Source organism: Danio aesculapii, chromosome 3, assembly GCF_903798145.1.
Source record: "Danio aesculapii chromosome 3, fDanAes4.1, whole genome shotgun sequence".
Lineage (NCBI taxonomy): Eukaryota > Metazoa > Chordata > Actinopteri > Cypriniformes > Danionidae > Danio > Danio aesculapii.
Window position 1 is genome coordinate 60,129,897 of NC_079437.1, and position 13,909 is coordinate 60,143,805.

Here is a 13,909-nt window from a genome sequence, read left to right on the forward strand (position 1 = left end):
ACACCATTGTGTTGAGTCTTCCACATTTAATACATAATTTGTAAAGTTTAGTGTCATTTTGTTGTAGTCATCAGATTTTGTATTTCTAAAAAAAAGAGGAAACATTCCTCAAACATTTACCGGTTGTCTTGGAGATCAGCAAGAACTTTCAAATATAAAGAGCGCCGCCCAGTGTCAGAGTGCGATATTCTGCAGAGAGTTATAACCATTCAGATATTCGTTGATTTTTTTCATGTACAGATTTTATTGATATTCGTAAATCACGTACTTTGCAAATGAGCTGTTAATATGAAAAAATATGATTAATGAAAGTATGAAAGAAAATTATATATTAATATATATATATATATATATATATATATATATATATATATATATATATATATATATATATATATATATATATATATATATATATATAGAGAGAGAGAGAGAGAGAGAGAGAGAGAGAGAGAGAGATATCTAGATATATAGATATATAGATATATAGATATATATATATAGATATATATAGATATACGTATATATATCTATGTACATATCTATATATATTTATATATATCTATATCTATATATATCTATATATATATATATATATATATATATATATATATATATATATATATATATATATATATATATATACATATATATATATATATATATATATATATATATATATATATATATATATATATATATATATATATATATATATATATATATATATATACAGTTAAAGTCAGAATTATTAACCCCCATTGAAATTTTTTATTTTTTTTTTTATATTTCCCAAATGATGTTTAACAGAGCAAGAACATTTTCACAGTGTGTCTGATAATATTTTTTCTTCTGGAGAAAGTCTTGTTTGTTTTATTTCGGCTACAATAAAAGCAGTTTTTTCTTTTTTCTAAGTCATTTTAAGGTCAATATTATTAGCCCCTTTAAGCTGTAGACTATTATTTATTTTCGATAGTCTACAGAACAAACCATCGTAATACAATAACTTGCCTAATTACCCTAACCTGCCTAGTTAACCTAATTAAGCCTTTAAATGTCACTTTAAGGTATTTAGAAATTTTACTATATTTTACTATAAATAAAAATAATAATAATAATTCTTGAAAATTCTCCATTTGTCTGTGTTTACTACTGTGAGTATAATACTGTTATATTACAAATATTAATATTTGTTTTATCCTTTAAAGGATTGATCGAATTTCATGAACATTTCAAATCAAACTTTTTTATTATTATTTGATAAAGATGTTATTATTTATCGGAAAGTGGTAAATAGTAATAAATGAAAATTGGTATCAAATCAATAATAAATGCTGTCATTTGTTGGGGTTCTGGATTATTTCAGCAAATATTGATTTCTGAACTCTTCTGAAGATAAAACACTGGCATTGTGTTGTCCAAAAATCAATATGAATATAGATGTGTGATAACATAAAACATGTTTTGTTCTGCAAATTACTGATGACATTTATTCAAATGTTGTCACGTAACACTAAAGAGCATTTGATCTAAATAACAAAAACAGGCCATTTTTAGACGTTTGTTTAGGTTTTACATAAGTTTTCTGCTGATAGAAGCATGTAATGATTTATTATTAAATTAAATCCGTAGATTTTATAAAAATGATTATCATTATTATCATTCTAAAAACTTACTATACTAACAACAACAATCACAATTGTCGTCAATTTGTAAATCATGTCCTTCTTTTAATAATACAATATTTTCACGCAAGCGTTCAGTTTCTTTCCGAACAGCACTCTGCGATTCAGTTGAATCAGAATCATTTGGTGTGAACAACTCCACACCGCAAACCTATCTCAATAGGCGTTGTTCGGTTGACAGTCCGAACTGTGGAATCGACTCCCACCAAGTGTCACTCGCGGCTAGCCTGACTCGCTGCTGTATGCGAATGATTCACGGGGGAAAGATGGTCGCGAGTACCCGTGTACAGAAGCTCCTCAGACGGTACAAACTCGTAATCGCTGCCGGTTTAACGATCTTGCTGGTCCAGGGGCTGGTGGTATGGAGCCTGCGGAGTCTGGAGGAAGGAGAGGCCGAGGTGGGTGATGTTTTATGCGGGTGATTCTGTTTCGCCGTTTGATCTTAGGGTTTAGAATAGCATGCTAAGCTAACCCACAGCCGTCAATCAGTCAGTCTCGTTAGTTGGACTATTACTCCTGTAATTACGACGTCGAGTGTACTGTAAACTGACACTTTTATTGTACTGTCAAAGAAAGTTATGGTTAAATGAGGCGTATTTCGGTTGTTGTGTTCAATTGTTGTGATGGCGACCATTTAAAGCTGTTTGTTTTGACCGGCGTCGGGTTTTAAATGACTGGACTGACTTCAGTCATAGCAACTCTATGACTGGGAATCAAAACTTAGTGAGCTGCCTACGTAGGCAACATTTTTTGGTTATCATGGTCTCAGAGCCAAGCCTCGTATTAAGGTTATGTCTATTTTTCTATATATACAGGGTCTTGATGTGTGAGAATTTATTGAGCATCTTAACTGCACATTTAAAGGGGACATATTATGTAAATATTACTTTTATAATGGATTTAAACACAGTTGTGTGGCAACAATCTGTGAACATAACCAGCTTCTAATGGTCAAATTTTTTTATTGTTATTTTTTATAATCACACTTTATAAAAACAGTCTGCAGAAACACTTTGATTGACATTCTCACTTTGTATGATGTCATGAGAGGGGAAAAGCCCCGCCCATTAGTGACGATCTGTGCCTCATTTGTATAGAAAGCCCTGAGTGAGAAGCAGCTGTCCGCCATTAGAGTTCTCACCCCCTGAAGATAATGTCAGCGACTAAGTTATTATAAATGTGGAGTTTTATCATGCACAAATTTTTGAATCTGTCTCTATGCTAACATGCAGGCATTTGTAGCTTCGCCTTATTTTGAATCACCAAGCGGCAATCACCAAAACCACTCAATTTGGACCAAAACTTAAAAAGGGAAGCTTCAAAGAGAAAAAATATTTGTGAGGTATTTTGAGCTGAAGCTTCACATACACACATTCTAGCGACATCAGTGGCTTATTTTGCCTGAAGTAAAAAGGGGAATAATAGCCCCCCCTTTAAAATATTTGATCATTATGTTCTTTAGAGACATCTATTGCATACATCTAGAATCGGTTGAGCTCCTGTAGCCTTTTTAGCCAATACAATCTTTAGATCTTGCAACAAGTGTCCTATCTAGACAGCACGAGACCTTGCTGCCTACAAATGTTTCTCTATGTGAGAAGCAGTTGAGTCTCCTACATATAACCAGGGCTATACAGAATCTGCTGACATTTATTATTATTATTTTTTTGATATTTCTGCGCAAAAGTTTGTAATGATTTTGAGAGTGTAGTAACTTAAAACATGAGATAAAAAATAATACCTAATGAACTTTTATTGAAGGTTTACAATGCAAATCCAACTCGTCTGGTAAACAAAGCAAGTCTTAGTCTTGTATAATATGTCTACTAAAGGATAAAAAAAATACTTTACCAACTGTATTGCAAATTAATCAAATAAAAGTTGGCGTTTGATTCAGTAACATTACTGGAATTAATATAAAATAAATATATATTAACATAAGTAAATAAATAGACTCAGTGATGGGCTACAAAAATTTGGGGCTTATATGAAGTATCCTAGCTAGACATCATGTTTGAGCACTGCATTGCTCACTATGGTTGCGATCTCTCAAAATGATGGCAACTTGCTGTGCGTCTGTTACCGAGGGCTAATGTTAGATGCCATTTTTGAGTATAGCAGTCTTGAAACCTAAATAGCCACATAAATAGAGCGCATTTTAGGTTTCTACAATGAAAATCTGGTAAGCTGCCTACATGCACAGGATTTTTGTGGTTCACTTTCTGAAAATCTATTGTGTACTAAACCTTTTTAGCCAGTCCGTAGTGCTATTAAAAGCGTGCTAACTAACTAGACAGCATATTTAAGCATTGTAGTTTGCATGCTAGACAGTCGTTGATGCTGAAAAATGCTGACAAAAAAACTAAACGATTTTTTTCTAAACTTTTCAGTAAACCATACTTAAAGGCATAGTTTCCTCACATTTTACCCTCATTCATTGTGGTTTTAAACCTTTAGGAATGTTTTTTTTCTGTTGAACACAAAACAAGATATTCTGAAGAACGTTGGGGGGAAAACGCTAGCCGTTGACATCCATAGTAGAAACAAAATATACTATTGAAGTCAATGGCTGATTTTTCCAAAGTTTTCAATGTATCTTCCTTTGTTTTCAAAAGAAGAAAGAAACTCAAATTGGCTTGGAAGAAGAGGAGGGTGACAGAAGAAATGATGACAGAATTGACATTTTTGGCTAAACTGTCCCTTTATATGAAGCATATTTTCATGATTTGAAGAGCCCTTTGAAAAACATTTTTAAAATTGATAAGATTGTATGCAAGTAGCGTTGTTATGATACTGAAATTCAATACCAATCGATACAGAATTGTTAAAAATGTCCATTTCCAGCTAACATTTGAGCGCGTTCTTAAACAGCGCTGATTGGCCATTGTGTTCACGTGCTCAACAGAAATGGCTGTGATTAGCCGTGAAGGTCATCAGTTCAATGAACTCAACGCTGTTTACTGAGTGTAACCACAGATACAGGAACACTGGAGTCGATTCATCAGCGGATCGCTCGTATGTCAGCTTATAAACAGATCAGCCGATCTTCACGGCTTTAAAACGCTCCAGTGTCCCTGAATCTGTTATACTCTCATGGGTATTTGATCAGTACTTCACTGAAATCAAAGCACAAAATGCTTAAAATTTCATGAGTCATCTTGTGAACAAAAGATCACCTTTCATTTTTAACGTAAAAGACGAGTTTTAATTAAAAACAGAGAAAATAACAGTTGTCTAAAATGGGGCCAGAACGATGTAAATATTCACAGAAATGTTCACTGCATTCATGAGAAATGGCACATATGAATAAACGTGCCACAGTAACGTATTTGTGATTGTCAAAAAATGTACATGGCGCCCTCTAGTGGATTTGTGAAAAAAAATTTGCAAGACAACGTAGTCCAGGGTACGTATTTCTCGGTTCTCTAAAATGTAGCCCTGGGCATATATTTCCAATTAGCCTGGGTTGGATGTTTGACATGTTATAACCTAAAATTTTAAACTACACTATAAACTATAGTTACTAATAATCTGTCAGGTCTTTGAATATTAATTACCTTGTCTGCATTCGCTTGAACTGACTTGCTGAAGTGAAAATGCTTGCACCAAGTAACCCAGCAATAAACAAAGACAGTTACCTGACGTATGAGAGACTCGCATTTTTTAAATATTTTTTTTGTCAGGTTGCCGCACACATGAACAATGCACTAACCGCGATGTCAGGGAGAATCTCAAACGCACTGTTCTTCCACACGCAAGAATTCATTTTTAAAGGCAAAGTATTAGCGGGATTTCAAAAATTTAATATCTGACATGGGGAAATTACATTGGTTTTAAGCAGTAGTGGAAAAGTATTGAAAAATCATGCGTAAGTAAAAGTACCATTACTTGCCTGAAAATGTAGTGCAGGTAGAGTAAATGTATCTGTCATAAATATCACTTGAAATATGAGTAAAAATGAGCACTTTTAAAAGTCTTGAGTATTAAGCTGATGCATGTATAGGCTATTTGTGCATGTGTGTGTGTAAAACGTAACATTCTGTAGGGAATTTAGTGATTGTTTAAGGCCATTTGGTGACTTCAGTCCTCGTACAGTAGAAATCTTCATTTTCATCTAAATTACGGCTGCACAATATATTGTTTCAGCATCGATATCGCAATGTGATCTTTCGCAATAGTCACATTGCAGGATATGCAATGTTGAGTTTGAATTATAACAAATCATTTGCATGTGTTTTTGTTGCTGTGATTTGTATAATGATTTAAAAAGTGTTCAGATATGAGAAACTGCACCATTTGTGGCGATTAAGTTTATTGAATTATTAAAATTTTTATCATTCAGTTACTGTACTTGAATACCGTCAGACTCAGGAAACGATAAAAACTATATTTCAATTGTATCTTTGTCTTGATTGTATTTATAGATTGTTATGCGTGAAAATACTTACAACGCATGCAAATACAAAAATGCACTGCGAATAGCACAGACCACAACAAAAATGTGTCGGGGGACCCCAAAATTTTATAGATTGTTTATAAGATTTTTATGGAGATGCAAGTAGTTAACATTAATTCAACAATCTCCGACTAAACATGTGCACGAAAATACTCACAACACATGCAAATACAGAAACGCACTGCAAATAGCTCAGACAACAACGAAAGTGTGTTGGGGGACCCCAAAAATTAGATTTAGAACTATTAGATTTTTATGGTGGTGCATTCCTACTGCAGAATCATCCCAATCAAACTTGCATTCTAAATTCTTTCCAAATAGAGATGTTACGTCATCTGGTGAAATTGTATTCATATCGCAATATATATCGCAAATATTGCAATATTAAATTTTTTCAGCCCTAATCTAAACAATTGTGTGTATTGTTTTTTTGTCTTCTTGGACACTTTCAATGTTTGTTCTGTATGATGCTAATTTTTTATGTGTGATTTGATTGGACAAGTAGAGTCTGCAGGTTGATGGAAAATAGTAGTACCGCAAGTAAACGTACACATTTCTAAAATTACTTTTAGTAGAAAAACTACTCAGTTACAGTAATTTGAGTTAGGGCTGTACCGATAAACAATATTATATCGAATCGCGATATCGAAATGTGCAACAATGGGAATCTAAAAGTGTGTTGATATTTGACATATATCAAATTTTCAGCCACAGTTTAATGCCGTTTAATTGACCCTCTAATTTTTGTGACCAGTTATTGTTGTGGTACACTTTTAAATCTGGAAGCTTTAACAACTTATATCGAAATATATATCGTTATCGTTCAATATTTTTGCTATATCGCCCAGCCCTAATTTGAGTATTTGTAAGTTGTTACTTTACACCACTGGTTAAAGGTTATGAAATTTGCTTGCGGTTTCTTTCCGATTAATTGTCCAGACCTACTTGGATGTGCATCCCTTTGCGTAAACAAACAATAGGGCTACCGTATTATCATGTCGCCGCTGTTTTATTTGTGTCAGTTAACTGAAGCATGTGTGACCAGTTTGCGGATCAGAAGTGACTAGTTAATAATGTGGTGTAGTCTTTAAACATCTGAAGTGGTTCAAATCCCAGCAGGAGTGATAATCATTCCGGTTAGTCCCGAAAGAGTGATCCAGTAAAAAAAGTGAACTCCAAGAGAAGCCTGTTTAACAAATTAGTAATTGAGTAACTGTCTGGCGTTCAAGGGCCCATGAGTAATGTATGTATACATTTGGGGAAAGGTTACGAGTTGTGACGAGTATCAGGAATGTGCTGTCGTGTCTGGATTCCTGCTCCATCTGCGCTTCTGTCATCCTGCATTCAATAGATTCTCTAAATGATCTATGAGCTGTGGTCAAAAGTCTTCTTGAGAAGCCGGTTCTGAGATTTTCAAAACTCGTCGTAGTGATGCTGAATTTGGTTTTGAACAGCAGATGGCACTCCAGGCTAGTTTTTCACAGATGGTGCTCTAGGCTAGTTGTTAACATTATACAGTGCTCTACTAGCAGATGACACTAACAACAGACGGCGTTTTAGGCTAGTTTTTACCAATGGATGGCGCTCTAGGCTAGTTTTGAACAGCAGATGTTGCCCTAGGCTAGGTTTTTATAGATGGCACTCTAGGCTAGTTTTGAACAATAGATGGCACTCTAGGCTAGTTTTTAACCACAGATGATGCTCTAGGCTAGTTTTAACAGATGATGCTCTAGGCTAGTTTTGAACAGTAGACCATGCTGTAACAGCAGACAATACTCTAGGCTGGTTTTTATCAGCAGACGATGTTCTAGGCTAGTTTTTAACCACAGATGATGCTCTAGGCTAGTTTTAACAGATGTTGCTCTAGGCTATTTTTGAACAGTAGACCATGCTGTAACAGCAGACAATACTCTAGGCTGGTTTTTATCAGCAGACGATGTTCTAGGCTAGTTTTTAACCACAGATGATGCTCTAGGCTAGTTTTAACAGATGTTGCTCTAGGCTATTTTTGAACAGTAGACCATGCTGTAACAGCAGACAATACTCTAGGCCAGGCATGTCCAAGCTCGGTCCTGGAGTGCCGGTGTCCTGCAAAGTTTAGTTCCAACCCCAATCAGACACACCTGGGCTAGCTAATCAAGCACTTACTAGGCTTTCTAGAAACATCCGTGCAGGTGTGTTGAGGCAAGTTGGAGCTAAAATCTGCAGGACACCGGCCCTCCAGGACCGAGTTTGGACACCCCTGCTCTAGGCTGATTTTATCAGCAGACGATGTTCTAGGATAGTTTTGAACAGGAGATGGCGCTCTAGGCTAGTTTTAACAGATGTTGCTCTAGGCTGGTTTTGAACAGCAGATGACTCTCTAGGCTAGTTTTTAATAGATGGCGCTCCAGGCTAGTTTTTACATTAGACAGTGCTCTACTAGCAGATGATACTAACAACAGACCTTGGCTAGTTTTTACCAATGGATGGCACTCTAGGCTAGTTTTTAACAGCAGACGGCGCTCTAGGCTAGTTTAGATCCTTCTGTTGACATCATACTGAGCGCTTCCATAGCCACTGCATATTAATAGCCTCTCAAACAGTTAATTTGCTATGAGGGAATGATGCGCAAAGACAGTCCCGCCCCCTACTCAATATTCCGTTTCAGTTGGAAGTACATAAACATATTGAAATAAAAGTCTCAGCAACTTCCGGTTCGCATGGACTTGAAATACTGTATGTTTGGTGTCTTGTGTTTCAAATCCAATGACGCTAGTGATTTAAATTGGTGTGTAGATGTCATATTTTGTTTATGGCACAGCTAGCTTGGAACCTCACCCTAGGTGATACAAAAGATGTACCAGTAGGTAGGGTACTAAACCTTGCAGTGGAAAATCGGCTTTAGTGAGAGGGAATTCTCCCAGGTCTGACCCAATACTATCTTTTCAAAGATTCCCATACTCGGTGTATTCAGCCATTTCCAAAACTTGTTTTTTGAAACTAATTTTCAATCCCCAAAATGCATTGTTGTGTAAACAAACAGGTAAAGCGTATACAATTTTTCCTGTTTTTGCGTTGAAAACATTGTACAGGGCTCGAAGATTTGGTCTGATGCTGTGTTTGAGATGATGGTGGATTGTATGATCAATGGAGTGCTGCCGACCAGAGAATTTTCCGAAGTTTCCACCTTGGGATGTTTCACATGTTCGCGTGAACGCTTTCCCGCCGCCTGTCCTCCTCCTAATTGGACCTCAAGGGAATGAAACCTACCATGTGTCTCCTTTAAAGCCCTGATCCTGTAGTGTTCCTGGAGGAGCTGGACACCTCCTGAAAACATCCCTGCCATGCTTTTGCAGGATCCTCAGATTTATTAAGATACATATTTGATTGCTAAAGAAGCCATTCCTCTCGTCCAGTCTCCATTAAATTCAATCCTCCAGCTGACATGTCTTTCAGCCCGAGGTGTACTCTTGTTTAAGCAGGAATCGGGCTGTAGAGTCTAAAACTTGCAACACGGTTTCAATACACAGCCTTTCAAGGTAAAGCATGTGTTAATTTAGGAGCTTGTCTAATCAAACGATTCTGTTTGTTCAGCGACTGTTCAATTTTATTTCTAAAAACTTGATTTTAAAAAGGCTTTGTTGTAGTTTAGAGTTGGAAATATCACCTATGCTGGATTCAGACTACAGTTTTTTTGGGTCTGTTATTATAGTCAGATTGTGCAATATTGATACCTAAATTGTTGTGGTATTGTGGCTAGGAAACATGCCTAACTGCGTGTTACATCCTGACCAGTTATCACTTGCTTTAACAGTTCAGTAACAGGATGATATTGCCATGCGCACTGTATGAATATTCAAGCGTAAAGGCACTTGGTTTATGATTAGTGAACATAATGTTTTCTAAATAATAAAATTAGGGAGGCACAAACTTTTGGCTACTGAAAATGATCTGATTTTAAATCATTCAGATTTTTGGTCGAAAGAAAAATCCGAGCCAAAAAAACCCAGGAGTGTTCATTGCACTGGTTTTACGCTCCCTCCATCTGTAGTCAGTGCACAATGTGAAGTGGCTTTCACACTGAACGCGAAAAGCGCTGTGCTATGAAACCTATTCATTTCAATGGCTTTTTGTGTGGAAAGGCGGTTTGTTGCTGCTCTGAACAAAGCACACCACTGACTAATGGCTCAAAACAGCTTTATTGTCCCCCTCTTTAATGTTTAATTCATGTACACGTATACTGTGCACGACCTGCACCTGCTAAACACTAAAGCTAGCTCTGCTCAAATAATGTGCCAGCAGGACAATACTATGTAGTATACTTGTTCCTGCTGCTTACATTGTGCCGTCATGGCAACGCTGGTGAAATTCACTGACGATATTTTATTGGTTATTTTATTTCTTTAATTTTTATAAAGCATCTTCAGTTTTGGTTTTTGTTCCAGAATTTTCGTGGCGATTCAAACCTAAATAAAATAAAACAAGAAAATTAACAATGGCTGATCATAACATTATAGACGTTTGCACCAATTCTGCCTTTAGGCATTCCAGTTAAGTTACATGAGGTTTATTTATACATACAAAATAAACAAGTATAGAAATTTACACATTTAAACTGTAAAACACTACGAATGGCTTAAAATCTCAGATTGGTATTGGCTGTTGACGTTTTCAACTTTTTTTGCATCATTAGTATTTATATTCAGAATAAAATTCACCTTACAGTTCCTACTGGTGAGGTGGGGATGAAGATACTAAAATTGATTGCAACTTACAAGTTGTGTTTGTGTTTTTTTTTAGTTGTTTTGAAATTACTCAGTGTGTTTTGGAAATTCCGAATTGGATTTGCGTATTTACGAATTGTGTTTTAAACTTACGTATTTTAATTGCGTATTTACCAATTGTGTTTTAAACTAACGAATTTGATTTGCTTATTTACGAATTGTGTTTTAAACTTACGAATTTGATTTGCGTATTTACGAATTGTTTTAAACTTACGAATTTGATTTGCGTATTTATGAATTGTGTTTTAAACTTACGAATTTGATTTGCGTATTTACGAATTGTGTTTTGAACTTGTGGATTTGTGTATTTACGAATTGTGTTTTGAATTTACAAATTGGATTTTGTAAATGTCAGTGAACTAACTTGCAAAATGCAATTTTATCTGCAATTTAAAAAAAAAATCATGATCATACTAAAATAAACAGGTATAGAATTTTTTCTGAGGTAATTAAATCTATAAAGTTATGTCAGTGTGCAAATGTTTATAAAGTAAAACACCACGACTTGCTGAAAATCTCTGAATAGTATTGGCTGTTGTCATTTTCCACAGCTTTTTTTTTTTTTTTTTTTTTTTTTTTTTTTGCATTATTAGTATTTATTTTCAGAATTAAATTCACCTAAAAGTTCCTACTGAGGAGGTGGGGATGAAGATACTAAAATTGATTGATCTTACGAATTGGATTTGTGTTTTTGAGTTGCTTTGAAATTACAAATTGTGTTTTGAAATTATGAATAGGATTTGTGTATTTACGAATTGTGTTTTGAATTTACAAATTGGAATTGTGGATGTCCAATTGTGTTTTGAACTTACGAATTGGATTAGCATATTTACGAATTGTGTTTTGAACTTATGAATTGGATGTGCGTATTTACAAATTGTGTTTTGAACTTATGAATTGGATGTGCGTATTTACGAATTGTGTTTTGAACTTATGAATTGGATGTGCGTATTTACGAATTGTGTTTTGAACTTATGAATTGGATTTGCGTATTTACGAATTGTGTTTTGAACTTATGAATCAGATGTGCGTATTTACGAATTGTGTTTTGAACTTATGAATTGGATGTGCGTATTTACGAATTGTGTTTTGAACTTATGAATTGGATTTGCGTATTTACGAATTGTGTTTTGAACTTATGAATTGGATGTGCGTGTTTACGAATTGTGTTTTGAACTTATGAATTAGATGTGCGTATTTACGAATTGTGTTTTGAACTTATGAATTGGATGTGCGTGTTTACGAATTGTGTTTTGAACTTATGAATTTGCGTATTTAAGAATTATATTTTGAATTTACCTATTGGATTTCATAAATGTGAGGGAACTAACTTGCGAAATGCAATTTTATCTGCAATTTTAAAAAAAATCACAATCATACTAAAATAAACAGGTGTAGAAATTTCTCGGAGGTAATTAAAACTATAAAATGATAACAATGTGCAAACATTTATACCGTGAAACACCACAAATGGCAAAAAATCAGATTGTTATTGGCTGTTGTCATTTTCCACAGTTTTTTTTGCATCATTAGTATTTATTGTCAGAATTAAATTAATCTAACAGCGCCTACTGGTGGTGGAGGTGGGGATGACGATAGTAAAATTGATTGGTCAGATTTGGATAAACAACCTATTAGTGCAACACTCAAATTCTTGGCACATACAATTAACTTAATTTATTGTGCTTCTCTGTGATATGCATATTACATATTCTGTTATCACGATAACGATATTATTTCAATATATTGTGTGCAGCTTATGCTATTAAGTTAGGATAAGCAGCAAAACTCTAACGATGTTTAATGCTTTAGCATTGACTTGGCTCTTTTATGACCTTACGGTGCTAACGGAAAACAGGTTAACTCGTTTACAAGTCCAGCTTAAACACACTGGGGTTAACAATGAGCATGTAAACACACTCCTTGTCTTACTATATTAGTACAGTGCACAAAGCTGCTACAAATGAATGGTAATCAGGAGAGAAAAGCCTTGTTTTGCCCTCCGGGTGGGCATTCCTTAAACAGTGTGATGTCACATTAAAACTGTGAATATCATCCGCTTTTGCACCACCATCTGAAAACTAACAAAGAACTTTCACGCACCGCTCGACTAACTTGTTTGCCAATGAGTCAAGTGTCCAAACGGATCCCCAGACAAGAAGGACTCTTTATTTCCAGCCACAAGCTCATCTGTGGGCATCTTTGACCCCTCTCTCTCTCTCTCTCTCTCTCTCTCTCTCTCTCTCTCTCTCTCTCTCTCTCTCTCTCTCTCTCTCTCTCTGTATCGAGGCTCAGTGTGATGAAAGAAGCCATTGATTTTTGTAGCCTTTGGTCTCTAAGACTGGAAGAAAGAATAACTGCAGCTCATGTGATGTTACTGTGCGATCTGTGCTGCTTGGAGGAGGATCATGAAGAACTGAACGATTTCTCTCCAGGCTTGTTAATGGCTCTATTAGCGATTGCATTCATTGTATTGAAGTAAATGCTGGTAAAAGGCAAACAGCTGCTGCCATCTGACTGCTGTGAGATGGTTTTGTTTAAAGGGATAGTTCACACTAAAATATACACTGAAGAATGTGGGAAAAATCAGCCATTGACTTTCATAGTCATTTTGTTCCTACTATGGAAGTCAATGGCTGCTTTTTTCCAACATTCATTCATAATGACTTGTTTTGTACTCATAAGTTCAGAAACACTTCGTATGGTAAATAATAAGGGCAATAAACTGAATTTATGATGGTTTTAATAATTGACAAGCTTGGTCTAGTGTTGTAACAATTACCAGTTTGAAGGTAAACAATGGTCAATTGTCTTTTGAAATTACGAATTGGGTTTGCTTGTTTATGAATTGTGCTTTGAACTTACGAATTGGATTTGTGTATTTGCAAATTGTTGTGAATATTATGAATTGAATTTGTGTGTTTACAAGTTGTTTTAAAATTAGAAATTGGATTTGTGTATTTACGAATTGTTTGGAAATTACGAATTGTATTTGTGTATTA

General features: G+C 35.0%; 1 protein-coding gene across 1 annotated transcript in view; it reads left to right on the forward strand.

The window, feature by feature from the left end:
* Window positions 1–1,927: 1,927 nt before the first annotated feature.
* The window catches only part of xylt2 (xylosyltransferase II), a 40,310-nt gene continuing 28,328 nt past the window's right edge, over window positions 1,928–13,909 (forward strand). The window contains exon 1 of the mRNA XM_056454362.1: window positions 1,928–2,083. Within this exon, the coding sequence (XP_056310337.1) occupies window positions 1,928–2,083 (156 nt within the window). The remainder of the gene's footprint in view (window positions 2,084–13,909) is intronic.